General features: G+C 38.7%; 4 protein-coding genes across 9 annotated transcripts; 2 read left to right on the forward strand and 2 right to left on the reverse strand.

Annotated features, from left to right (window-relative positions):
* Positions 1-2: 2 nt before the first annotated feature.
* LOC111454103 (probable folate-biopterin transporter 2) lies at positions 3-4,191 on the reverse strand. Of its 3 annotated transcripts, none has more exons than XM_023095414.1 (5): positions 3,872-4,191; positions 3,389-3,756; positions 1,803-2,062; positions 1,451-1,717; positions 3-841 (listed from the first exon to the last, which is right to left on the reverse strand). In XM_023095414.1, the coding sequence occupies exons 2-5, from the start codon at positions 3,750-3,752 to the stop codon at positions 224-226; spliced, it is 1,509 nt and encodes a 502-aa protein (XP_022951182.1). In that variant the 5' UTR covers positions 3,753-3,756; positions 3,872-4,191; the 3' UTR covers positions 3-223. The 3 variants fall into 3 exon arrangements, with proteins under 3 accessions (XP_022951182.1, XP_022951180.1, XP_022951179.1); XM_023095412.1 differs by having other exon boundaries at positions 3,389-3,780; XM_023095411.1 differs by having other exon boundaries at positions 3,389-4,191.
* Positions 4,192-5,392: 1,201 nt separating this feature from the next.
* LOC111454498 (monogalactosyldiacylglycerol synthase, chloroplastic) lies at positions 5,393-11,184 on the reverse strand. Its single transcript, XM_023095991.1, has 8 exons — positions 10,238-11,184; positions 9,084-9,256; positions 8,780-8,941; positions 8,560-8,701; positions 8,029-8,253; positions 7,049-7,111; positions 6,902-6,976; positions 5,393-5,835 (listed from the first exon to the last, which is right to left on the reverse strand). The coding sequence occupies exons 1-8, from the start codon at positions 10,745-10,747 to the stop codon at positions 5,599-5,601; spliced, it is 1,587 nt and encodes a 528-aa protein (XP_022951759.1). The 5' UTR covers positions 10,748-11,184; the 3' UTR covers positions 5,393-5,598.
* A 3,170-nt stretch (positions 11,185-14,354) lies between these two features.
* LOC111454676 (zinc finger CCCH domain-containing protein 22-like) lies at positions 14,355-17,834 on the forward strand. Its single transcript, XM_023096173.1, has 4 exons — positions 14,355-14,639; positions 14,805-15,119; positions 15,456-15,516; positions 16,632-17,834. Exons 1-4 carry the CDS (start codon positions 14,514-14,516, stop codon positions 17,621-17,623), a joined length of 1,494 nt encoding a protein of 497 aa, XP_022951941.1. The 5' UTR covers positions 14,355-14,513; the 3' UTR covers positions 17,624-17,834.
* Positions 17,835-19,327: 1,493 nt separating this feature from the next.
* On the forward strand, positions 19,328-24,484 carry LOC111454701 (lariat debranching enzyme). Of its 4 annotated transcripts, none has more exons than XM_023096215.1 (9): positions 19,328-19,626; positions 19,707-19,864; positions 20,509-20,630; positions 21,143-21,336; positions 22,035-22,217; positions 22,330-22,448; positions 22,559-22,698; positions 23,465-23,581; positions 24,070-24,484. In XM_023096215.1, exons 1-9 carry the CDS (start codon positions 19,504-19,506, stop codon positions 24,156-24,158), a joined length of 1,245 nt encoding a protein of 414 aa, XP_022951983.1. In that variant the 5' UTR covers positions 19,328-19,503; the 3' UTR covers positions 24,159-24,484. The 4 variants fall into 4 exon arrangements, with proteins under 4 accessions (XP_022951983.1, XP_022951984.1, XP_022951985.1 ...); XM_023096216.1 differs by having other exon boundaries at positions 24,076-24,484; XM_023096217.1 differs by having other exon boundaries at positions 23,465-23,554.
* Positions 24,485-25,497: the final 1,013 nt, after the last annotated feature.

The raw sequence follows: 25,497 nt of genomic DNA on the forward strand, positions 1-25,497 counted from the left end.
AATGAGAACCGATAAGAAGCTGATATTTCATTGTAATGTAGAAAAGAATCCAAGAATTGGAGTAGTTTCTTGTCTTTGAATCTTCCCCATCCAATAATTAAATAGTTTACAAAATTTTGATGCAACAGAAGTGGAATATGCGAGGGACATCCAGACATTCTTACACTGAATGTTTGCTTCATAACTTATCTACAAACAACTTCACCTCATTTTAGCTTATGTATCAGAAAGCTTCTTTCTGGTTATCTATGTCAATGCCATTCACAAGAGAAACCAGTTCAATGTTATTCGCTTCAGAAACCTCGGTATCGATGTCTGAACTCGGCAGTTCGGTTATAAGAATCGAAGAATTCGAATCACCTCTAGGCACCAAAAACAGCATACAAAGAGGAGCAAGTCTCAAGAAGTTCCTTATCAAAATGGCTAGCCATAGATTATCAAACTTCGTTCGTGTAACATTAAGGATATGAAGCAAGAACCCGCCTCCCCAGGACGCCGAGAGAAGCCCAACGTTGTCGATCGACATAAGCAAAGCGAAGAACGTGCCCTCAATGCCTCTTGGACAAAGCTTGGAGCTTAGAACTAGAAGAGGCATCCATTTTAGCCTGTTGACAAGCTGATGCACACTCTCATCTATCACAATGAACAAATAATCTGGTAGTCCAAATTTCAAGTTTAAACGTAAAACCAGCAAGAAATCCAGCATCCCAGATAAACTGAATATCAATTGAGTCCAGAACAATAAGTCTCGGAACTGATGATCCTTAAGAACATATTGGTACAGTAAAGCTCCTAAAAGTGACCCAACTGAACCAATTGAGAATATGAAACCAACATTTTCCTGCATCAAAGTAGTTCAGCCAGCTCAAGTTCATTTGGAAATAGACTAGAACAACAAGCATACTCGTTCGAGGCGTCAAGTATCATAGATATCACGGCTAATAAGTACTACGAAGAGTTAGGACAATGTCCAAAGAAGTTGAATGATGGAAGAATAAGTCGTAGTAATATCATAAAAGAATCATGAAAATTCGAACGTTGACGTAGTTATATCAAGGCAACTAATGAGATTAGGAAAAGAGGACTCATTCTAGTAAAATACTAAAATGAAGAATAATAGTAAAGAAATTCCCATTTAGGTCCGATTCGGAACCCTCCGTTGTTTCCTTTTCCTCCCGCACCCTTTCCTCGAAACGAGAAAGAAGATGGTACACTCGAATTGTATTATTTAAGTGCTTATTGCTCGCCAAAGATCCTACTTCTACAATTGGTAGGTCACCGGGTTATTCAAATAAGTTGTGTTTTCTTTGGTTTTTCCATGCTAAAACTTCCGTACCACACTAAGAGAAAAGGGGAGAGATGTTCGAAATTACTATCACAATCAGACACCTTGATTCTATATCATCTTTTTCTGTATCATAAGAATCGAATAATAAATCTTGTTAGATACCTGAGAGAATTTTGGACCATCTTTTGAGTCAGTATACCAATAAAACAGGCCTTCATTGATGTCCAGGCACAGTGCAAGGGATAGATACATATAGAGGCATGGTCTCCAGACATTGGGTATCTTCAATGTCGTCCACATAGCCTTCCCTGCACTGACAAACTTGTCACTTACCTGTCTGTAATTGAAGTTTGGCATATGAGGTTCATTCAGTAGAAGACCAACCAATAAGACAAGCCCTCCAGGTATTGCTAACAAGCCATACACTCCCTGTCATGGAAGGGAAAAGTATGTGAATTTTCCATGAAATGAAAGAATCAAGCCTTGATGTAATAGAGTTTATATAATAGGGAACCTTGGGGCCTATCAGATGAACAAAGATACCGCTAATGGAGAAGCCAAGTAATGCTCCAATGGAAGAACTCAAGGCGCACAAGCTTTGCAAATCAGCTGCAAGGGTAGGATGAAAGCTGCTGTTCTGTGCTACACAAGCATCAATGGTGACATCTGCAATGGCTACTCCGGCACTTCCCACGGTTAACAACAATATCGCGAGTGGAAGATGCAGGTTTTCGAGTAATGATAGTGAAAGCAAGGAGATTACACCAAGAAGACCTGGAATAGAGAAGAAAGAAGTAGGGAAATTACAGACGTTTTGCTATCAGATCAACTTCTAAATGATATGTGTTCTTTGAAAATGGAAAGTAAGAAAGTTTTTTATGTGCATAAGGAGAAAAGATCTTAGCGACGTTGATGTTAGGAATTACGGATCTCCACGATGGTATGATATTGTCTACTTTGAGCGTAAGCTCTCCTGGCTTTGCTTTTGGTTTTCCCAAAAGACCTCGTACCAATGGAGATGTATTTCTTGCTTATAAACTTGTGATTGTTCCCTTAATTAGCCAATGTGGGTGTGAGATCCCACATCGGTTGGAGAGGAGAACGAAGTATTTCTTATGAGTGTGGAAACCTCTCCCTAACAGACGTGTTTTAAAACCTTGAGGGGAAGCCCGGAAGGGAAAGCCCAAAGAGGACAATATCTGCTAGCGGTGGACTTAGACGGCTACAAATGGTATGAGAGTCAGGCACCGGGCGGTGTGTCAACGAGGACGCTGGATCCCAAGGGGAGTAGATTGTGAGATCCCACATCGGTTGGAGAGGGGAACGAAGTCTTTATAAGGGTGTGGAAATCTCTCCCTAATAGATGTGTTTTAAAACCTTGAGTGGAAGCCCGGAAGGGAAAGCCCAAAGAGAACAATATCTACTAGCGGTTGACTTGGACTGTTACACTGGGACTCCCTCCAACAATTCTCAACAATCCTCCCCTCCAACAAAGTACATCATAGAGCCTCCCCTGAGGCCTATAGAGCCCTCGAACAGCCTCCTCTTAATTGAGGCTCAACGCCTTTCTCTAGAGCCCTCAAACAAAGTACACCCTTTGTTCGACACATGAGTCACTTTTGACTACACTTTCGAGGGTCCCAACTTTTTTGTTTGACATTTAAGGGCATGACTCTAATACCATGTTAGGAATCACGAATCTCCACAATGGTATGATATTGTCCACTTTTAGCATAACCTCTCGTAGCATTGCTTTTAGTTTCCCCAAACGGCTTCATACCAATGTAGATGCATTCCTTACTTATAAACCCAATGATCACCCCCTTAATTACCCAATGTGAGACTCCCTCCCAACAATCCCGACTATATCTACACCTTCAAATTCCGCTCACTAGCACACAACGAATAAGTAACAATCATTTACAGACATTCCAAAAGGTTTCCTTACACAAGAAAGTGACTATATCTGATACTCAAACAATTTAAACCAAAGTGAAGAACCAGGACTGTTAAGAGCCATAAAACACATACCCCAACTAGTTTATTCTTAGCATCATATCTAGCATACTATTGAACAAGACAGAAGGTATTGATTTCTACCTGCAAAGACGAAGTATGGCCGCCTGTGATATCCAAAAATGGGCACCAAATCAGTGAAAAGGCCCCATATAGGCTTAACCATCCAAGGAATTGAGGTAATCCCTGAATAGAACTGTGCTCCAGATGGCTGCACTTTCTGAACATCCTTCATATAATACTTGGTTGCCACACGGTTAAGCGCACCGCCCAATCCCTGACTAATTCCATAAACAATCACTACTCCTAACACAAAACTCCAATGCATTTCAGCAACAAGTACTTTGAACCAGTACAGAGCCATGCCAATACAGCCCCCAGACTCTCCCTGTGGCTCATCTTCTTCCAAATCTTCAGCAGATACTTTGAGTTTCTCTTCCTCCACCATCACTCTATGTTACAACAAGGATTTGTAGCTTTAAAATCAAGAAAATAGAGAAACCCTTTAATCAAATCGAAATGCCCCAAATGGGTTCATCTCAAAAGCTCCAAAAAACAAACAAAAACCTCTGACGAGCTCAATTTCTGTCAAGAACTCGATCTGGGTGTGAGGAAAAACAATGAACAGCTTCAGAATAGATGAGAAAATGTGCGCTCAATCGAAGAAGATGACCAGAGTGGTTTGACCAACAAGAACTTGAACAAAAGGGGAGAATCCCCATTTTCAGATCTAGGTTTTTTACTGCTAGAACATTTCCTATTCAAAGGGTTAATACTAAACAAGCTTCGGAAGGAAGCTGTCAAAGAATTTTTAAACAAGAAAGTCAATGGAAGCATCAATGGCTCGAGCAGCCCACCGTTTTAGGTGAGGTTTGAGTATCAGCAAAGAGATGAAAAATACAATAAACCTCAAGATCAAGGGGTTTTAGTAGGAAGGAACACGTGGCAAAATCGTAATGGTTCAGTGCAAATGGGACAAGGATGAAGGAACTTGTCTAAAGAGAGTGTTTAAAGGTTAATCTGGCTCTCTGATCGAAGCAAATCTCATGACTAATCCAATTTGGGCCGCCGTCATTTCATTAGATGTTTTTCAATTGCTAATTATGTTCCACGTGTTGTTGATTATGTTTTTTTTCCGCCCACCAAAACTAATTGTTTAATGAAAAAATGTTACTTTTACTGTCTAAACTCAAGTTGGCTAGATTTGTTGTTGTTGAAATTGAGAACTTTTAATTGTTTTTCAAGTTATTTTTAAGAAGGAAACTCAGCTGGGTAAAGGAGAAAAACAACACTTTTTTTTAATGTTTTTCCAACAAAAATTTGATGATATTGACTAAAAACTACAACTATAATGTCTACATTAGTTAGAGAGGAAAAACTACCATAGAACTATAATGTCTCACATTAGTTGGGGAGGAGGAGTGTGGAAACCTTCCACTAGTAGACGCGTTTTAAAGCCTTGAGGAGAAAGAAAGTCCGAAGAAAACAATATCTACTAGCGGTATGCATAGGTTGTCATAGTTACAAAATGCGGCCAAAGAAGACAATATCTGATGCGGCCAAAGAAGACAATATCTGTTAGCGATGAGTTACACACAGTAACAGGTTTTCCCTCAAGACTTTAAAATGCGTCTTTCAAAGTTGCACAAAAGACAATATGCGATGAGTTGCACACAGTAACAGGTTTTCCCTCAAGACTTTAAAATGGTCTTTCAAAGTTACACAACAGCTTTAAAATGCGTCTTTAAGAGTTACACGGCAGACAGGCTTCAGAGCTACACAGCGGGCTTTCCCTCAAGACTTTAAAATACGTCTTTCAAAGTTACACAACAGACGAGCTTCCCCTCAAGGCTTTGAAGTTACACATCGAAACCAATACTCATCTAGATATTGTCCTCTTTGGGCTTTCCCTTTCAGACAAATCTGCTAGGGAAAGGTTTCCACACCCTTAGGGTGTTGTTTGAGAGTTTGTTCACCTTCTATATTTCATAGAAAAACCATCACGAGAAATTGAAAGGATTGATGCCCGAGGATTAATGAAACTTCTTTAGTACGATAAATGTGGTGTATCGGAATTAAACGAAAACGTCAAACAGATAAGCAAAACTTGAAGAATTGGTGTGAACAAAATGCTTCTAATATCCTCCCCTAAAAACGTTTAAGAAATTGCAACAAAATCAAACACTTATGATATGGATTCATTCATTCAAAAGGCAAAATAATTTATTGATTGAGATGTTGCATTGCGCATCTCATCTCAAGTAGAACAAAGCCTCCATCCCACCAAACCTCTTCTAAGCGCAGGAGGAATACTGTGGTACACAACTTCTCTGTCTAGCAAGCTCATGGAGATCATGAACAATCTTAAAGACTGCATCGGGTCTGGCCAGCCTCAACGCGTTCTGTGACATCACCATCAGTTCGTCCGCTTTTGGCCCGAACCAATTTGCTACAATCTTCGCTATCTCTTTAGGAGATTTCGAAAACTTCCCGCAACCATTCTCAACAACGTACGGTACGTTCCCAGCTTCCTGAAAGCAAAAGCAAGTAATATAACAAACGAGCGTGACCGAGTCCAGTTTAGGTACAACTACGATGGGCGGTGACTGATATGAGAACGAAACGATGTGTCAGCCCAAGCCCACCACTAGCAAATATTATCTTCTTTGGACTTTCTCTCAAGGTTTTAAGGCGCGTATACTAGGAAGAGGTTTCCGCACTCTTACAAAGAGTGCTTTGTTCCCCTCTCCAACCGATGTGGGATCTCATAATCCACCCCCCTTCGGGACCCAGCATCCTTGCTGGCACTCGTCCGGTGTCTAGCTCTGATGCTATTTGTAACAACCCAAGCCCACCGCTAGCAGATATTATCCTCTTTAGGCTGCCCCTTCTGGGCTTCCCCTCAAGGTTTTAAAATACGTCTACTAGAGAGAGGTTTTTAAACCCTTATAAAAAAATGTTTCATTCTCCTCCCAACCGATGTGGGATCTCACAATCCACCTCCCTTCGGGACCCAACATCCTCGTTGGCACTCGTCCCATGTCTAGCTCTGATACCATTTGTAACAACCTAAGCCCGCAGCTAGCAGATATTATCCCCTTCTGGCCTTCCCTTAAAGGTTTTAAAATGCGTCTACTAGAGAGAGATTTCCACACCCTCCCCTCTCCGACCGATGTGAGATCTCACAATCCACCCCCCCTTCGGGACCCAACGTCTTCGCTGGCACTCGTCTGGTGTCGGACTCTAATACAATTTGTAACAGCCCAAACCCACCGCAAGCAGATATTATCCTCTTTGGACTTTCCCTTCTAGGCTTCCTCTCAAGGTTTTAAAACACGTCTGCTAGGAAGAGGTTTCCACACCCTTATAAAGAGTGCTTCGTTCTCTCTCCAACCGACGTGGAATCTCACAAACGACCAGATCACGTGTTTCCTAAAGATTCGACGGTTTAGATACATGATGAACAATCTACACAACCATTTAGCTATTCAAATCCTTCTACTAAGGAGCTTATCAGATAAGTTGACTAAAATAGCAGAAACATTTACAAGATAATCAAGCAAAGTTGAGCAATGAAGGGTTTAATAAGAAACTAACCTGTCCAGCAATAAAGCCATTCAGTATTATAGGAAGACCTCTTATCATGGCTTCAGCGATCGTTCCCGGGCCCGCCTACGAAAGAAAACTTGTTGGTTAGGCACGTTCGCTATGGAGATCTAAGCATACGAACCATTCAGAAATTACCTTTGTTATAATGCAATCACAAGCTCCCATACATTCCTCCATTTTTGTGACAAAACCCTTCACCTACAACATTAGAGATAATTTTCTGATTATGTGTGTATCCATGAAATAAAGAATGGATGTTAGGGAGAGGTTGCCACACCCTTAAAAGGAATATTTCGTCCCCCTCTCCAACCGATGTGGGATCTCACAATCCACCCCTCTTGGGGGCCTAGCGTCCTCGCTCACACACCACCTAGTGTCTGGCTCTGATACCATTTGTAACAGCCCAATCCCACCGCTAACAGATATTATCTGTTTTGACCTGTTACGTATCGTCATCAACCTCACAGTTCTAAAACACGTCTATTAGGGAGAGGTTTCCACACCCTTATAAGGAATGTTTCCTTCCCCTCTCCAACCAATGATCTCACAATCCACCCCTATGGCACACCGCCCAGTGTCTGGCTCTGATACCATTTGTAACAACCCAGGCCCACGACTAATAGATATTGTACGCTTTGGCCCGTTACGTATCACCGTCAGCCTCACGGTTTTAAAACGTGTCTATTAGGGAGAAGTTTCTACACCCTTATAAGGAATATTTTGTTCTCTCTCCAACCGACGTGGGATCTCTCAAACTAACTTAGACAAATCAAAGTCTAGACTCTAATATCCTTATTTAAGCATTCGAGTCTAGATGAAAAGGCGTTAATGCATCAATTTTATAACTCGTCCGCACCTCAGGAACAACATACAAAAAGTAGTCGAAACCAACTTCTAAAAAGTTGCTAAGTTTCCCTCTGGAGTTACCTACTCGATGGCTAATGCAAGTAGAACCGCATAGGTGATTTTCGTAACTTAATGCACGAGTTCGGGTTCTCATCTCCTACCAACCCCTTTGAAAGAGAGGTTGTCAAACCGCTCATAGGGATTCAAAAGAAAGAAAAGTCAAAAGATTGTAATCAGAGCAGAAATGGAAGTTTTAGACAGTTAAATACCTGAACAGGAACCTTCCAATCAATTGCAAGCAACCTGGCAGCTAGTTTTTTGTTGCGGCCACAAATCACAAGAACTTGGCCTATTGGCTCGCCATGATTTTCTTCGAACAACGCGTTACTTAGCGCCTTAGCCGTAGCCTCAATCGGACCCATACCTTCCCCTCCTCCCATGAGCAGCACAGCAGGAAGATTTTCATCCATGCCTAATTCTTTTCTCAACTCAATCTGTAACCATTGAAGAAGAAGCAGGCTTTAATGGAAAAAATTAGACCCGAATTCCATCCAATATTAGAAGGGCTCAATTATGTTAAGGAAAAAAGTTCACTGCAAATTTCCCGAGTCCATAACGCTCGAGGCTGCAGAAAAACATACGAGGTTTCTGTTCTATATACCTTGAGGATCTAAAGGGTTAAACATTTAATATGCAGTTCATAAACAATTCACGAAATCCTAAACAAATAGCACGATACATGACGAGTAATATTGAGTGGTATCAGAAGCAAACACGAAGTTTTTAAATCAGTAGACAACCTTCGGAGGAATAGGCTTAACGAAGGAAGGCCGTACGGGAAGGCCATAAACCTTTAGTTTGGAAGGATGGAGTCCAGCTTTCAAACCCCTCTTCGCTACCTCTGTAGACGGGCAGTAGCATCTCGTTACAAGCTTATGGAACCTGGACAAAATAGAACAGATAATGAAGACAAATGCCACGAATTAGGGGTCGATAGAAATAACGAAAAGAATGACTAACCATGTTGGGTGGCAGGTGCTCAAATCCGTGATTACCGTGGTGAAAATGATCTTATTCAAGAGTCCCTTCGACCTCAAAATACGAAGGGGAACGTGCTGCATTAGAGGATGTACACTGATAATGATATCTGGCCGATATTTCATGAGCCCTTTGGCTACCTCTCTGGGAGATGATGTTGAATTAGAACAATCTCATGAGATAGAACAACTCAAAAGAACAAGAATGCTAACCAGCAGCCTATTTTTAAGCTGTTCAGATGATCATGAGGAAATCTAAAAGCAATCGTCGAGGCAGAAACGCTTACCGAGCTATGAATGTTGAAGTTGCAGCAAAATTTGACTGGTGGATCACTTTTGGAGCAGTCGCATAGTAAGTCATTCTCCACAATGTGCCATGTTTCACCAAGAAGTTATAGCTTCTTGGTAATTGATTGAATGGCCAAGGAGTGTGCTCCGCCCATAAATCAGTTATAAACACCTGCAATCGTTCACATTAGATGCAGATAAAGCAATGCCAACATTATCAAACATCCAGATAAAGCAAAAATATAGTATAACAGTCCAAGTCCACCGCTAGCAGATATTGTCCGTTTTGGCCCATTACATATCGTCGTTAGCCTCACGATTTTTGAAACATGTCTACTAGGGAGAGGTTTCCCCACCACCCTTATAAGTAATGTTTCGTTTCCCTCTCCAACCGATGTGGGATCTCACAATCCACCCCTTGGGGCCCAACGTCCTCGCTGGCACACCACCCAGTGTCTGGCTCTGATACCATTTGTAAGAGTCCAAGCCCACCGCTAGCAGATATTGTCTGTTTCGGCCTGTTACGTATTGTCGTCAGCCTCACGGTTCTAAAATGTGTCTACTAGGGAGAGGATTCCTCACCCTTATAAGTAATGTATCGTTTCCCTCTCCAACCGATGTGGGATCTCACAATCCACTCCCTTGGGGCCCAATGTCCTTGCTGGCACACCACCTAGTATCTGGTTCTGATACCATTTGTAATAGTCCAAGTCCACCGCTAGCAGATATTGTCCGTGTCGGCCCGTTACGTATCGTCATCAGCCTCATGGTTTTAAAATATGTCTACTAGGGAGAGGATTCCTCACCCTTATAAGTAATGTATCGTTTCCCTCTCCAACCGATGTGGGATCTCACAATCCACCCCCTTAGGGGCCCAGCGTCCTCGTTGGCACACCGCCCGGTGTCTAGCTCTGATACCATTTGTAATAGTTCAAGCCCACCGCTAGCAAATATTGTCCTAACACAGTTTAAAAACCTCGAGAGAAATCCCAAAGAAGACAATATATGCTGGCTATATGTATGCTTTCCTTAAACCTCACTGAATCATTGAGCAAGTGAATATCACATGAATGAGATTATAAACTAGAACATTGTGCATTGAATTCATTCATTGAATATTCAACAAACACTATGAGAACTAAACGATTCAAACCTGATAATCGTTCCCAAATTCTTCATTAAAGGCAGCCTTGATTGCTTCAGCGGAAGCCCGATGACCCCCACCAGTGTCGCTCATCAAGATAAGAACTCGTTTGGGCTTCTCAGTTTCAACACCATTCAATGGCAGTGCACCATCCTGCGATACACCGAACCCATCGTCTCTAATCCCATTAGCCTCCTCCGAAACACCGCCTAACGAAGCAAACCCAAGTGAGGGTTTGTCACAATGGATCCTTATAACACTATTGAACTCATTCAAAAACCTCCTTAAACTCGAGCCACCTCTTGAACTCAAGCTCAACGAAACAAGACCGGACCTAGACGGCCTTTTGACACAACGATAATCATCAACCCGGTTCAAATAAAGAGAATGTGACGATGACCCAGAACACCCATCAGAATTTAACTTCAAAAACCTCGAACTAAACACAAAATAACCTAATTGAGAAACGAAATCAAGAACAGAACCATTTTCTTGGACTAAACCGGATGGATTATGCATATTTTGCAGCTAAGTAAGAAACATGAAAATCAACGAAATGGGTGTTCTAAAAACCCAAAATAATGGAACGATTTTGCGAGAGATTACGATTTGAAAAATCAAACGAGGGTTATCGAAGTTGTTTGAGAGGGACCTTCTGGGGCTGGTTCACAGCCACAAGGAGAGGATGGAACGAAATCTGGCGCTGGTGGATGGGTACTTATATTGCTCTCCTGCGCCGAGTATGAGCCTTGGTCCGCGCTAGGCGTCAAAGTGGCGCCTCGTTTTCGCAGCTCAGAACTCACGATTCAACGGTATATTCCATTGAAAATGGGAATTGATTCGCAAATAGGCCACTCTCTGCAATGGGTTTACACTGGTCGTCTAGTAGGAGTCTAGTCCACCGGCCATTCCACTTCTCCTCCAAAAATCAACAAAAATGGAAGAAACTTTTAGGGGCATTCTTCCGTTTCTGCAAATACCCCATTTTACACGACACCCGAATTAATCCCAGTTTTTTTCTTTTTCAAATTATAGTAATTAAAAAAACATTAAAATAAATATTTTTCTAATCTTATATTTAATAAATCTTTTTTTTTTTTGTCTAATGAGATATTAAATATTTTAATTTAAATGTAAACCTATAATAATAAAATTTGATAATATTTGATAAACAAAAAAAAAATATGATATAATTTTTAGCCGGCATAATTTCTAAAAAATTAAAATTTAATATTACGACATAAACAAAATATTTAACATATTTGTTTAAACCAAAATTCCGTTTTATATATGTATTTTTTGGTTAAAAATTTAGTTCAATAATTTGATAAGAATTAAAATATTTTACGTATAAAAATGTAACCACCCAGATCACCTAGCAGATATTGTCCTCTTTGGGCTTTCTAATAAAACGTGTCTGCTAGGGGAAAGTTTCCACACCTTTTATGAATGGTGATTTGTTCTCCTCCCCAACCAATGTAGAACATCACAATCCACCCCAATTGGGTCCTAATGTCCTCGATGACACTCGTTTCTTTCTCCCTTCAATATGGGACCACCACCAAGTCCACCCCCTTCGAAGAACAGTGTTTTTAATAATATAAACAAAATATTTAACATATTTATTCTAACAAATTATCTGTTTAAACAAAAATTCCATTACATATATATATATTTGATGTGGGACCACTGCCAAATCCACCCCTTTAGGAGAACGACATTTTTAATAATATAAACAAAATATTTAACAAATTTATTCGAACTACTTATAAGAGTGTAACAACCCAGGTTCGCTAGTAGATATTATTCTCTTTGAGCTTTCCATTTCGAGCTTCCCTCAAAACTTTAAAACTCGTCTGGTACACATTTACGTGATTCGTTCTCCTCCCCACCTAACGAGGACGTCGCAACAAAAATAATAATAATAATTCCTAAAATAATTTGACTCTATTAATTTAAGTTAGCATTAAAGTTGAAAGTCCGTTATCCCAATTCCCACGTGGCCGTCTGAGTCATAGTGGAGGCATGAAAATCAAACAAAACGAGGGTTTCATTGGAATTTGGTTGGTCGGAGGAATTTTAAGAGGATTTCGTCTCAAATTAATTCTTCCCTATCAATTTCAATACTAAAATCATCTCCCACCCGACCTACCCGACCCTTCGTTTTCGCACGTTCTTTCATTTATAACTAAAAAATATTATTTTCGTTAATACGAGATATTGTAGAAGCTCGTGATTCATAATATAATATCATAGTCATGTCAATAGAACCCTCGAGTGACGAACAAGGAAACTACAAACCACAAAAGTGTAGTTAAAAGTAATATTATACTATGTTTGAGGGCTACTAAGGTTTCAGAGGAGGCTCTATGGTTTGAAGCCTTTATAAAATAAAAAATAAAGTCACTAGAGGTTGTGCTTAAAGTGAACAACAATCGTATTGCAGAGGTTAGAGGTCTATGATTTATAACATGATTCAATTAATTAATTAATAATTACGACCGATGTATTTAATTAATAATTATTAAAAAAATAAAATATTGTTTTTTTTAGTAATTTGGTGATTTAAAAATCATTACTAATATTTTTTAAATTGTAGAAAAAAATATTTAAATAATGTATAATTAAATATTTTTTACAACGATAATTACAATTAAATCACTTTAAAACGCTTATTCCAAAATCATTTCCAAATATAATTAAATTCCAACTATTTTCTTTTAAGTAGCAAATAAATAAAAATTAATTTAAGATTAGTTTTATATGATTCCTTAAAAGGCAAAAAAATAAATAATAATATAAATAATAAAATATGCAGCCCACGTGGTAGAAAAAAAACAATTAATTTAATTTATAATAAATTCTAAAAGCCAAGCCACGGCTCTACGCCGCAAAGCCGAGCTACGGCTCGCTAGTTGAACATTAAATCTCTGTCCAAATTCGACAACCATTTGTCCATTGGGCAATGCGGTACTATTGTAACAATATACTATAAATGGGATTATTAAATAATATATATATATATATATATATATTCGAAATATAATTAATTTTTTGCCTTTAATTTAGAAAATGTCAAGGTTGGCCCACAAACCAAATCAACGGGTTCCAAAGTTTCAAAGTCAGGTCGAGGAACACGACGCATGTCGGGAATAGAAAGGCCCCATGTGCAATCTCAACATTGGGGTTATCGTAACATGACATTATATATATGAGAAACCTACTTATACAAGAGGTTGCAACTTATCTCGAGCTCTTAATTACTTCGAGCACGTCACTGACATATATTGAGGATTATTGGGAGTGAGTTTCACGTTGGTTAATTTAGTAGAATAATACTATCTTCATTGGTATGAAGCCTTTTGGGGAAACCCAGAGCAAAACCATGAGAGCTTAGGCTCAAAGTGGACAATATCATACCATTGTGGAGAGTCGGGATTCCTAACATGGTATCAGAACCATGCCCTAAACTTAGTCATGTCGATAAAATCTTCAAATGTCGAACAAAGAATTGAGGGCTTCGAAGGTGTAGTCAAAACTGACTAAAGTGTCGAACAAAGGATGTACTTTGTTCGAGGGCTCCAGAGAAAGGAGTCGAGCCTCGTTAAGGGGAGGCTATTCGAGAGCTCCATAAACCTTAGGGGAGGTTTATAGTTTAAGATCATAGGTTTATAAGTGAGGAATACTATCTCCATTGATATGGGACATTTTGGGGCAGTTCAAAGCAAAGCCATTAAAGCTTATGCTCAAAGTGGACAATATCATACTATTGTGGAGAGTCGGAGTTCCTAACAATATAAACATATGATATTGTGAGACAAAACATTAACGTAGTATAAGATTTTATTTTTATACATGTATCGACTGAACTTATTCCATACTTTTAAATGTCAAATTTGACATTCTGTATCTTAATGACTAGATTATTGCAAATATATTAATTCCACTAGTGTATAATATATTTTTGAAATAAAATATTAACCTTCTATTTAAACTACCTATTTTTGAACTTTCTTAAAACAATTATTTATTTATTTTTTAAAATGTTTTAAATATTATTGAAATTATTTACATATTTTAACAATGGTTTGTAGTTTAATATATAATGGGCAGATTATATTTTTGCGCGGCCCAAAATGGTCCATGAACGAAAGTCCAGAAACGAATTCGATTCAAGCGCGATGAATTGAGCTTTGGATCGAGCCATGGCGGTAAGATTTGATTCCAGTAATGCCGCTATCTTCATCTCTCCCACATAGAAGATCAAATCTCGCGATAGGAGGCAATGGCGAACGAAGAAGAGAGAGTTCTAGAGCACCAGCTGGAACTTCAATTGCAGGAGCAGAGAGATTCTCTGTTCGCCTTACAGGATGCCCTAGCCTCCGACGCATCCAATCCCGAGCTTCTCGCGGTACATTTTATTCTTCGATATGGTTTCTGGTTGGTTATTGAAAAAATTCTTGAGAGGAATGCATGAACCGAGTTTTTGCGTCTTACTGAATTTGATTATCTGATTTTAGAAGTTTTGGTGACCTCTGCTGGTTGATTTGCTGAATATTATCTGTTTGATGTCAAGGTGCACGAGGAGTTACTCCAGGCAATTAAAGAGGCTGAGGAAGGGCTTCTTCACCTCAAGCGTGCTAGGTTATTGCGAGAAGCAGATTCGGTGTTGCGTGGTTGTGATAGTAACGCGGCGGAGGATGTTAAGGTGGAGTCTCTTGATCCTACTGATGTCCAGCCTGAACCTCTAGAGGATCGGAGTTTCATCGTTGGATCGAAATGTAGATTCCGGCACACTGATGGACGTTGGTATGATGGTGAAATTGTTGGATTGAATGGTTCCAATTCTGCGAAAATATCCTTCCTCACTCCTACAACTGATAATATGTTGGTAAGCATTCAATGACCTTATATTTCGGCTTTTGCGAAACTGTTGTTATGATTACTTCACCACCTGACATTTCTTCTTTTTGAAGTGTGTTTGTGTACATATTAATTGTTAATTATACGTGCATTGATCTTTCTGGATCGTATTCTATATGCTTGTGGTTGTCTTCTTTTTTTGTGAGGGAATCCAACTGGATTCTTTCCTAGTTTGCAGAGCACTTTCTAGATGTGTTTTAACTACTGTCAGCAGTTGGATTTTGTTTCACCTAAATTATTGAGCAATCACTATGGTTTTTATCACATCATGATACTAATGTTACATAACAACACCAAAGTGCAGATATGCAAGTTCTTCTTACAGCAAAGATGTCGGTTTGGCACTAACTGCCGCTTATCACATGGTATGTCATATTCTTTCGTTATGGACCATGTTGATCCAACAACTCCTTTAAGTAAAACCCTCCTCTTGTTTGGGTGATTGTTCCCACTAGCAGTATTAATCTTGAGATGCTAGGATAGCTTATTTTGATGAAGTTCCTGCATTGGTCCAGGATTAAGAAAAGCTTTTCCTTTATAAGAATCCAGTATGACGTTCCCGTGCTGTTCGGTTTTCTTGTTGGTGAATCTTTAATCATCTTTATTCCTAATAGAAGCATGGGAGTAAATCTTAGATCATCTGCAATGATTATAACGTCTTACTCCTTGAGATAAGAAACAATTTTATTTCTATTGAAAGAAGAATGCAAGAGTAGATTCCCAATCCTAGAACTAAAGAAAATGGAGATTTCACTGAAGAAAACTGTCTTGGAACTATAATCTAAATCTATTTCACCTAAGAGAAGAGAGCAAAGAGAAACTTTCATGGATTTGTCTATAATTCTGATCTCTTTGAAAATCAATTTCCACATGTTTATGCATGAGGTAAATTGTGATGTCCTACATTGGTTGGGGAGGAGAACAAAATACCCTTTATAAGGGTGTGAAAACCTTCCCCTACTAGACGCATTTTAAAGCCTTGAGGGAAGCCCGAAAGGGAAAGCCCAAAGAGGACAATATCTGCTAGCGGTGGGCCTGGGTCGTTACATAAATGCTTGTGGACATGGAACTTCTAAAATTCCCCTTCCATGTAACTATCTATGTTTGGTAGATTTCTTTTATGATACTGTCTATGATTGTGCTTTATGTTACACAAGATAGTCTTGTCCTTAGTGTTCGAAAAATACATGTTGCATTTTACTTCAGTTCCGATGGTATTATGATTCTGAATTTTTTCCCCTTGATTTACTTCTTGCCATTTTATTTAATTTGAACTGAACATACCCTAGTTTTTTATTCACCTTTTCAGAGAATGTTTTTTTTTTCCTTCTATGCATCACTACGGGCATTGCTACTATAATCAATTAGTTTTTTTTTTCCCCTGTTCTGAATTAGGTTCTCGTCCTTCTGTGTAATGTATACCATAATAGGCAATAGCTATGCTGTTATTCAATTAGCTGAGAGAGTTCTTCATGTGTAGGTGTGGATATCCCTTTAACCTCCCTTAGGAGATATGTGCCAACAATTTGGAATCAGTCACTGGCCGGGTCCAGTGTCTGGGCTCTCTCGTCTAGGAATGGCGTTTGGAGGCAGGCTGAACTTGAATCTTGGGATAATGCACTTCAAGTTGCACAAGTTGTTTTTAAAGATGATAGATCCTCTCAAAATCTTGGACCAGAGGATATAGCATTATCTGAGTATGCTCAGATTAGTGATGGTGAAGAAAGCGATTCCAGCTTGGTACAGTCCGACTCAAGTGATTACGACGAGGATGATCTGCAGGGTTTGGGATTTCTGGAAAGTTCTGCCCAGCAGAGGGGCATCCAGACGGAGACCGCCATATTTGCGAAATGGGAGAACCATACCCGGGGAATCGCTTCCAAGATGATGGCTAATATGGGCTATCGCGAAGGAATGGGTTTGGGTGCATCTGGGCAGGGGATGCTAAATCCTATCCCTGTCAAGGTACTTCCAGCAAAGCAATCTCTTGACCATGCTCTAGAGTCACAAAAAGAAGATAATACTAACGACGAGAATAACGGTAAGAAACGAAGTAGAGGCGGTAAGAGGAAACGTGACAAGAAGTTCGCTGCAGCAACCCGGGCAGCTAAAGACGTAGAAGAGTCGAGACCTGATGTCTTTAACCTCATCAACAACCACCTTGCAATGCATAACGGAGAATTGAACAATGGATCCACGAAGAAACAGAAAGACAAAGGTTCAGCAGATGGGAAGAAGGTGGATAGACGAAGCCTAATTGCGTACGACGACGAGGTGAAAGACCTGCGGATACGAATAGAGAAGCTTGAGGAAATGGTGAACAGAAATAAGAAAGAGAAGGTTGTTTACGAGGCAGCCTTAAGAAAACTGACCGAGACTCGTAAAGCTTTGGCGGAGGTGGAGGCAGCTCATGCATCTGCATCAAATGCAGTTACCAGCAGAGAAAAGGAAAAAAAATGGTTGAAGTTCTAGAGGATGATGAGGACTTTGATGTTATTGTATATATAATGATGGGTCCACTTGTAGAAGAAGATTCATTTCACTCTCTGAAACTGCTTCTGCATATGAATTATTGAGGTGAATGATGTGACTTAAATTCCATGGCGGTTGGAGTATTATTTGTGTGGACATATCATTCTGTTACTAATTTTAACTTTAAATAGAAAGGAGAGCTCCTTCATCATTCAACACTCTCAAACATAAATATAAACTTTTTTTAACACTTTTTCAATGTAACAGCTCAGCAGATTCTTCGATTCATGTTGAATCTCACAATCTACTCCTTTAGAGACTAGCATCTTCGTTGACACACGGTTCGGTATCTGACTTTGATACTATTTGTAATAGTCTAAGTCTACTACTAGCAAGTATTGTTTGCTTTGTTTCCCTCTATTACCGCTCGGTATCTGGCTTTTATACCATTTGTAATAGCCTAAGTCTACTACTAGCATACATTGTTTGCTTTGTATTCCTATATAACCGTTTGGTATCTAGCTTTGATACTATTTGTAATAGCCTAAGTCTACTACTAGCATATATTGTTTGTTTTGTTTTCCTCTATAACCGCTTGGTATCTGGTTTTGATACTGTTTGTAATAGCCTCAGTCTACTACCTGCATACATTGTTTGCTTTGTTTTCCTCTATAACCGCTTGGTATCTGGTTTTGATACTATTTGTAATAGCCGAAGTCTATTACTAGTATACATTGTTTGCTTCGTATCCCTATATAATCGCTTGGTATCTGACTTTGATACTATTTGTAATAGCGTAAGTCTACTACTAGATATTGTTTGCTTTGTTTCCCTCTATAATCGCTTGGTTTCCGGCTTTGATACTATTTGTAATAGTCTAAGTCTACTACTAACATGTATTATTTGCTTTGTTTCCCTCTATAACCGCTCGGTATCTGGTTTTGATACTATTTGTAATAGTCTAAGTCTACTACTAGCAGATATTGTTAGCTTTGTTTCCCTCTATAACCGCTCGGTATCTAGCTTTGATACTATTTGTAATAGCTTAAGTCTACTACTAGCATATATTGTTCGTTTTGTTTCCCTCTATGACCACTCGGTACCTGGCTTTGAGACTATTTGTAACAGCCTAAATCTACTACTAGTCGATATTGTTCGATTTGTTTCCCTCTATAATCGATGCTCGCTTTGTTTCCTTCTATAATCGATGTGGATCTTAGGTATAGGTATTTACATTTTTTTCGCAAGAGCTTTGTTTCCTTCTCCAATTTTTACATTAACCAAACTAAAATATAAAATCTTTCAAAATTCAAAATTTCATGAAAAAAAGAAAAGTGAGAGAAATTTGATTAAAGAAAAAGGGGGATAAATGGAATAAAATATAAGCTAAAATCATGGGAATCAAAATAAAAAAAGAAAAAAAAAATGAAATTTATTATTAAATTAAAATATATAATTATTGTGTAATTTAGACAAGAAAAAAAAAAGGAATGAATAGTATTTTCAAATAATTGACATTTAAAAAAAAAACGATATTAAATAACATATTGGACATAATTTTCAATTTCGAAATAATTAAAATTACATAATGATTATTTTAAAATTAATTTATTGGTTGATTTATTATTTTAACCGATTTTTCTGTCCTAAAATTAATTTTGAATTAACTAAAAACAATTTTAATTTTAATTTTAAAATAAATCACTTCTTCTCAGTTGCTGGTTTTTTCTTCCGCGAAGAAAGAAAAAATGGAGGGTTCATGGGGTATGGATTGATTCATTTCATGAAAAATTGCCCAGTTGCTTCTAGATTCCAGCGGTAGCCTCTGAAGAAGAAGAAGAAGAAGAAGAAGAAGAAGAAGAAGAAGAAGAAGAAGAAGCATGAGGATTGCAGTGGAAGGTTGCATGCACGGCGACCTCGACAATGTCTACAAGACTCTCCAATACATGGAGCAAGTTCAGAACATCAAAATCGACCTTCTGCTCTGCTGTGGCGACTTTCAGGTACTTCTTTTAGTTCCGCATCTTTTTCTATTTTGCAGTATCTAATCCTCTAAATCGTTGCATTTTTATGAGCATTTTAGGCTGTTAGAAATGAGTACGATCTGAAGAGCTTAAATGTGCCGCCGAAATATCGCGCCATGAACTCGTTCTGGAAGTATTACTCTGGAGCTGAAATCGCTCCCTATCCTACCATTTTCATTGGTGGAAATCACGAAGCTTCTAATTATTTGTGGGAATTGTGAGTTCCTTGACCTTAGCTTGCGTTATCTCTTAATGGACCTCCATGAGTTCTTTGGTTGTTTGTGTTCTTGGTGTCTTGATATATGAACTTTATTTTGTTTGTGTTCTTGGTGTCTTGATATATGAACTTTATTTTGTTTGTGTTCTTGGTGTCTTGATTTATGAACTTTATTTTGTTTGTGTTCTTGGTATCTTGATATATGAATTTTATTTTGGGGGTAATAGAAATTCTGCAAGTGTGATGTCCCAAGTTGGTTGGGGAGGAGAGCAAATCACCCTTTATAAGGGTGTGAAAGCCTTCTCCTAGTAGACGCGTTTTAAAGCCTTGAGGGGAAGCCCGAAAAGGAAAGCCCAAAGAGGACAATATCTGCTGGCGGTGGGTTTGGGGCATTACAGCAAGTAAATCACAGTCATGGATTACTGCAGTTTTTTATTTTTCGAATTCTTTGAGTATGTGTGAAACAATTGGCAATCTTCCAGGAGAGTTCCGATATTCTGATACTCGGTTGTCCTGTTGAACAATTAGATGAGATCTTTACACAAATCATCTCTATGCCCTCAATTTCAATTGTTTCCTGTGTCTTTTTTCTTTTTCTTTTTTCTCAATTCATTTTCTTTTGAGGATTTGTATTTTTATTTTAGGTACTATGGAGGTTGGGCTGCGCCAAATATCTACTTCTTGGGCGTTGCTGGTGTAGTAAAGTTTGGAAATATCCGTATTGGTGGGCTGTCTGGGATTTATAATGCACGCCATTATCGTCTAGGTGGGTGAATAACTTTCTGGCCGATGTTTATGTAGACGCAAAATGGTGAAAGGTAGTTATCTTGATTGATTAGAATACAGTCGAGGTTTTGTCTTGTTTGTTTCTTCATGTGCTGCGTTCGTCATGGAATCTGGTAAAACATTAATAGCCCCAAGTGAGAATGGCTTTCAGATTGAGTAGCTGCAAGTTTGTTCAGGATTGGGGTTTTTTTTTATATTCTGGAGTGCTTTTAAGGAGACTACACATTTTATGATCTTTTGAGGAGGTGTTTTATTGATAAAGCTTTTCTAAGGGATAGATTGCTGGGCAGTGTACTAACTCCTCATTAAATCATAACTCTTAAGAATATAGCTAGTCCTTCCTACTGGGAGCATGTTAAGCATATTGAAAAAAGTTGACATTTCGAATGTACGGTCGCACTTTTCTATCTTTATGTTGCCTGTTATCTTACTGCATTATGCAATAACTGCTAAACTACATGCAACATGACCTTCTTCACATGTAATGAGCAGGTCACTACGAGAGGCCTCCATACAATGAGGATACTATAAGATCTGTTTACCATGTGCGTGAATACGATGTTCAGAAGCTTATGCAAGTTGAGGAACCCATTGACATTTTTCTTTCCCATGATTGGCCTGTTGGCATCACTGATTATGGAAACTGGAAGCAGCTTGTTAAGTTCAAACCATTTTTTGAGAAGGAGGTAGCTAAAAATATTTTGATTCGACCTGCTTACCTAACCACGTACAAAAGAGCATGCATAGTAATTCTCTACATAATCTGAACTGCTTTACATTGATGCAAGTTCTTTGATTGTTGCTTGGGTGTAAGATTTCTATTCATTTTGGCGGTGTCCGCCTCTTACATAAATTTCTATGTTGTCATTGTCAGATGAATTTTGTACGTACTTGATGTGAAAAGTATCAGCTCTGCTACATCTATCCATCACTCTTAATTCACATTAACCTACTAAGATCTTAGTAACTTGATAAGCACTTAGCATAGGGTTAAAGTGAATGTTAGAAGAGGATAAGCGCTTTCGAAATTGCAAAGTTGACAAGACCTTCATTATAACAGCTAGATTTGCTTGTAAAGTCAGAAACAATGGATCTGGACCCCGAAAGCCAGTATAGACTATACTTCCTGCATCGTCAACTTTAAGTTATGAAGAAGGCATTAGTAAAGTGAACATATAGTTGTCGGAGAACCGAGAAATTAGACTTCTATTGCTGAACGGATTGAAGGATCCGACATATTAGCTATAGAATGGTCCCTGGAGGAATTTAAACAGATTCCAGATAAAATATTTCAAATTCTCTGATATGTTTATTTGCTGATTTTGTCCTGATTGTGCACTATTAAGGTTCATGATAACTTATGGAGTCGAATTGTAAATGCCAGATTCAGGAAAGACGTCTGGGGAGTAAGGCTGCAGCTGAGTTGCTGGAAAAGTTGAAACCACCTTACTGGTTTTCAGCTCACTTGCACTGTAAGTTTGCGGCTCTCGTTCAACATGGTGAAGGTGGCCCTTTGACAAAATTTCTTGCGCTTGATAAGTGTCTTCCTAAACGCAAATTTTTACAGGTACTTTTCTTTTTTTGAGTTTCTTAATATTAAATAGTAATAATCCATGTGGTCCTTTTTTCGATCTTCGTTAGACGCTGGTAATTTTAAAGCTTTAACTGTGGTATTTTAGGTTATTGAGCTTGAAGCACAGCCTGGACCTTATGAGATTCATTACGACGAAGAATGGTTAGCAATAACACGAAGGTTCCATGAAATTTTCCCATCCACAGCCAAAAATGCAAACTATGGGTGCGTATGTTTTATGAGAACTTTTGGTGACGGTTTGATTGGACCGAACTTTCTTTCTTATTTGTAGCCATTGGTAGTCTGAGTTGTAACCCTCCATTTATTAATTTCAGGAATTTAAAGCTTCAAATGCAAGATTGTCGACAATGGGTCCAAAGCAGATTAAAAGAAAGAGGAGCAAAACCTTTTGAATTTGTTCAGACTGTTCCTTGTTATGATCCATCTAGATCTGTCTCCAACAGTCCACTTGCTGGTAATTCAATAATATTTTCATTTGGGTTATTATATCTGTGTAAGTAAAAAAGAAAAAAAGGATATCTATCACCCCTTGCACAGTTGTGGATAGTTGTTGGCGAATATATTTGGATGATATGTCGGTTGCTCGCCAAGTATAAGTTGTTGCTGTTAGACGAACATGACTCTCCACAATGGTATGATATTGTCCACTTTGAGCATAAGCTCTCATGGCTTTGCTTTGGGCTTTCCAAAAGGCCTCAAACCAATGGAGAGAGTATTCTTTGTTTATAAACCCATGATCATTCCCTAAATTAGCCGATGTGGGACTTTCATCATCCAACACCTCCCCTCGATCAAAGTACACCTCCCTTTAATCAAGGGTCGACTCCTTTGGAGTCTTAGTCATTTTTTACTGCCTTCGAGGAGGCTTGACTCCTTTTCTTTTGAGTCCTTTGTTCGACATTTGAGGATTTATCAATCTATTGGCATGGCTAAGTTTAGGGCATGGCTCTGATACCATGTTAGACAAACACGACTCTCTACAATGGTATGATATTGTCCACTTTGAGAATAAGCTCTCATGGCTTTGTTTTGGGCTTCCCCAAAAGGCCTCAAACCAATGGAGAGAGTATTCTTTGTTTATAAACCCATGATCATTCCCTAAATTAGCCGATGTGGGACTTTCATCATCCAATAGTTGCCAAATGATGCATAGCTAATGAACTTGGATCTTTTGTGTTCTATGTCTTGTTCACTCTGTTGAATTGCTTGTGGTATCACAGGGTGTAACCGAAATCCTCAGACTGAATCTTTGCTGAAGTTTCTTGAACTCCCTTATCTTCTTGATGACACATCAGAATCTGGACCATCAGGTTCATCTATTCCTTTCTCAGATAGTGGTAAACTATTTATCTTATGCTCTGGATTATTTGCTGCTCAAGAACGTCTTAGAATAAGTAGTTCCGTTAATGATGAACCGAAATATCTTACGTCCATCTAACCTTGGCGCTCGAATTGATTGAAACTAAGTACTCTCAAATTTAATTTTACTGGGACACTTTTTTTGTTAGACTTCTCTAAGGTTTTAGCAGTTAGTACTCACACAGAATCTGGTGTATTGTATTGGTGCACGTTGTTAGACGAACACGACTCTCCACTGGTATGATATTGTCCACTTTGAGCATAAGCTCTCATGGCTTTGCTTTGGGCTTCCCCAAACGGCCTCATACCAATGAAGTTAGTATTCCTCACTTATAAACCCATGATCATTCCCTAAATTAGCCGACGTGGGACTTCCATCATCCAACACACGTGTCGTAGATTTACATTTTTCGAATAGCTGATTATTTGAAGCCTCGTAATTTTACGTTCTCTGTAATATTTACGGATTTAGGTTCGTTCGTCAACAGTGAAGACATTCAAATTGATGACATAGATGATGGGGATGAAGAAACTGCAGAACCTGAAGATGCATAAACCCTTCATTTTGGCAATGGCCACCAAGATCCTCCACAGTGAATGAAGGTTGACCACTTGAGCTTTATGCTATACTTGTATTGGAATGGACATATTCCAATGTTCATGTGAATGGATTGATCCTTCCATTACAAGACTCTTCTTGGAACACTTTTTATTGGCTCAGAGAGAGGGAGAGATTGTAAAGTGACTTTTTAAAAGGTCATGCATTCTAGAGAAATTCCACTGTCAATAATTTATGCTCTTTTGCTTTAAAAATTCCCCTCAAAATTAATTGTATCTACTAAGCTTGTGATCTTCTATGATCTTGACTGGATTATCACAAATGGGGTTGAGCAAAGATGCAGTGAAGTCCTTTCTGCATATGGGAACCGTTTCGTTTTTGTAGGTTGGTCTGGTCTATTGCTCTTTGCTTGTGCCTATTTTGCCGTTTTTGTAGGTTGGTCTGGTCTATTACTCTTTACTTGTGCCTATTTTGCCGTAGGAGATTGGTTTACAGGTACAACCTTTGTAACTTCATGGTATACCCGTGGATTGGCAAGTGTTCCTATCCTTCAATTGAGGCGGAAGAGATTCATGTCTTGGGCTATTGGGGTGTCTAGAAGTAGGTTGGTCCGGTCTATTACTCTTTACTTGTGCCTATTTTGTCATAGGAGATTGGTTTACAGGTACCAATCTTTGTAACTTCATGGTATACCCGTGAATTAGCAAGACAGAAGAGATTCATGTCTTGGGCTATTGGGGTGTCTAGAAGAAGCCAAAACCTTGATGATAGAAGAAGCCAAAACCTTGATGATAGAAGAAAGGTCATTTGCACGATGTTGAAATCCCACATTAGCTAATTTAGGGAATGATCATAAGTTTATAAGTAATACATCTTCATTGGTATGAAATCTTTGGAGAAGCTCAAAACAAAGTCACGAGGATTATATTTAAAGTGGATAATATCATATCATTGTGGAGAGTCGAGATTTCTATAAAAGCTATTTGGAAGAACTAAGCTAATCAACAAACGCTTCCAAACTAAGCTAATCAACAAACGCATAACGTGGTTTCAATTTTCAAACACAAAAGTTTTGTTATTTAATGCCATGGAGGTTGCTGTGAAAAGGTGCAGGGTGCAAGTATAAGTGTAAGTGGGTTGGTTCAACTTGAATTTTGATCGAAATTGTCTCTCTGCTTTGAAATATTGAGCCAAATGGGTCGGTTTGTTTGAAAAATTCATCTTCCCATCACGATATCAAAACTTGTACAATATTATTAATCATTCGATAACTATATTGTAATCTCTGTAAATGGTTTCTCATCTACAAGTTTCACTATCTTTGATATTCATGTT

The sequence above is a fragment of the Cucurbita moschata genome, unplaced genomic scaffold (genome assembly GCF_002738365.1).
Source record: "Cucurbita moschata cultivar Rifu unplaced genomic scaffold, Cmos_1.0 Cmo_Scf00016, whole genome shotgun sequence".
Lineage (NCBI taxonomy): Eukaryota > Viridiplantae > Streptophyta > Magnoliopsida > Cucurbitales > Cucurbitaceae > Cucurbita > Cucurbita moschata.

What these genes read in the sequence shown, in the direction of transcription:
- LOC111454103 (XM_023095414.1), bottom strand. Translation starts at nt 3,752, where the DNA reads ATGGTGGAGGAAGAGAAACTCAAAGTATCTGCTGAAGATTTGGAAGAA. An exon ending in GCCATACTTCGTCTTTGCAG is followed by an intron (nt 2,063 to 3,388) that starts GTAGAAATCAAT and finishes TCTCTATTCCAG; the next exon opens with GTCTTCTTGGTGTAATCTCC. An exon ending in ATGGTCCAAAATTCTCTCAG is followed by an intron (nt 842 to 1,450) that starts GTATCTAACAAG and finishes ACTTTGATGCAG; the next exon opens with GAAAATGTTGGTTTCATATT.
- LOC111454498 (XM_023095991.1), bottom strand. Translation starts at nt 10,747, where the DNA reads ATGCATAATCCATCCGGTTTAGTCCAAGAAAATGGTTCTGTTCTTGAT. An exon ending in AATTTGGGAACGATTATCAG is followed by an intron (nt 9,257 to 10,237) that starts GTTTGAATCGTT and finishes GAACGATTGCAG; the next exon opens with GTGTTTATAACTGATTTATG. An exon ending in ACTTCAACATTCATAGCTCG is followed by an intron (nt 8,942 to 9,083) that starts GTAAGCGTTTCT and finishes ATCATCTCCCAG; the next exon opens with AGAGGTAGCCAAAGGGCTCA.
- LOC111454676 (XM_023096173.1), top strand. Translation starts at nt 14,514, where the DNA reads ATGGCGAACGAAGAAGAGAGAGTTCTAGAGCACCAGCTGGAACTTCAA. An exon ending in CCAATCCCGAGCTTCTCGCG is followed by an intron (nt 14,640 to 14,804) that starts GTACATTTTATT and finishes TTTGATGTCAAG; the next exon opens with GTGCACGAGGAGTTACTCCA. An exon ending in TAACTGCCGCTTATCACATG is followed by an intron (nt 15,517 to 16,631) that starts GTATGTCATATT and finishes CTTCATGTGTAG; the next exon opens with GTGTGGATATCCCTTTAACC.
- LOC111454701 (XM_023096215.1), top strand. Translation starts at nt 19,504, where the DNA reads ATGAGGATTGCAGTGGAAGGTTGCATGCACGGCGACCTCGACAATGTC. An exon ending in CTAAACGCAAATTTTTACAG is followed by an intron (nt 22,218 to 22,329) that starts GTACTTTTCTTT and finishes GTGGTATTTTAG; the next exon opens with GTTATTGAGCTTGAAGCACA. An exon ending in CTCCAACAGTCCACTTGCTG is followed by an intron (nt 22,699 to 23,464) that starts GTAATTCAATAA and finishes GTGGTATCACAG; the next exon opens with GGTGTAACCGAAATCCTCAG.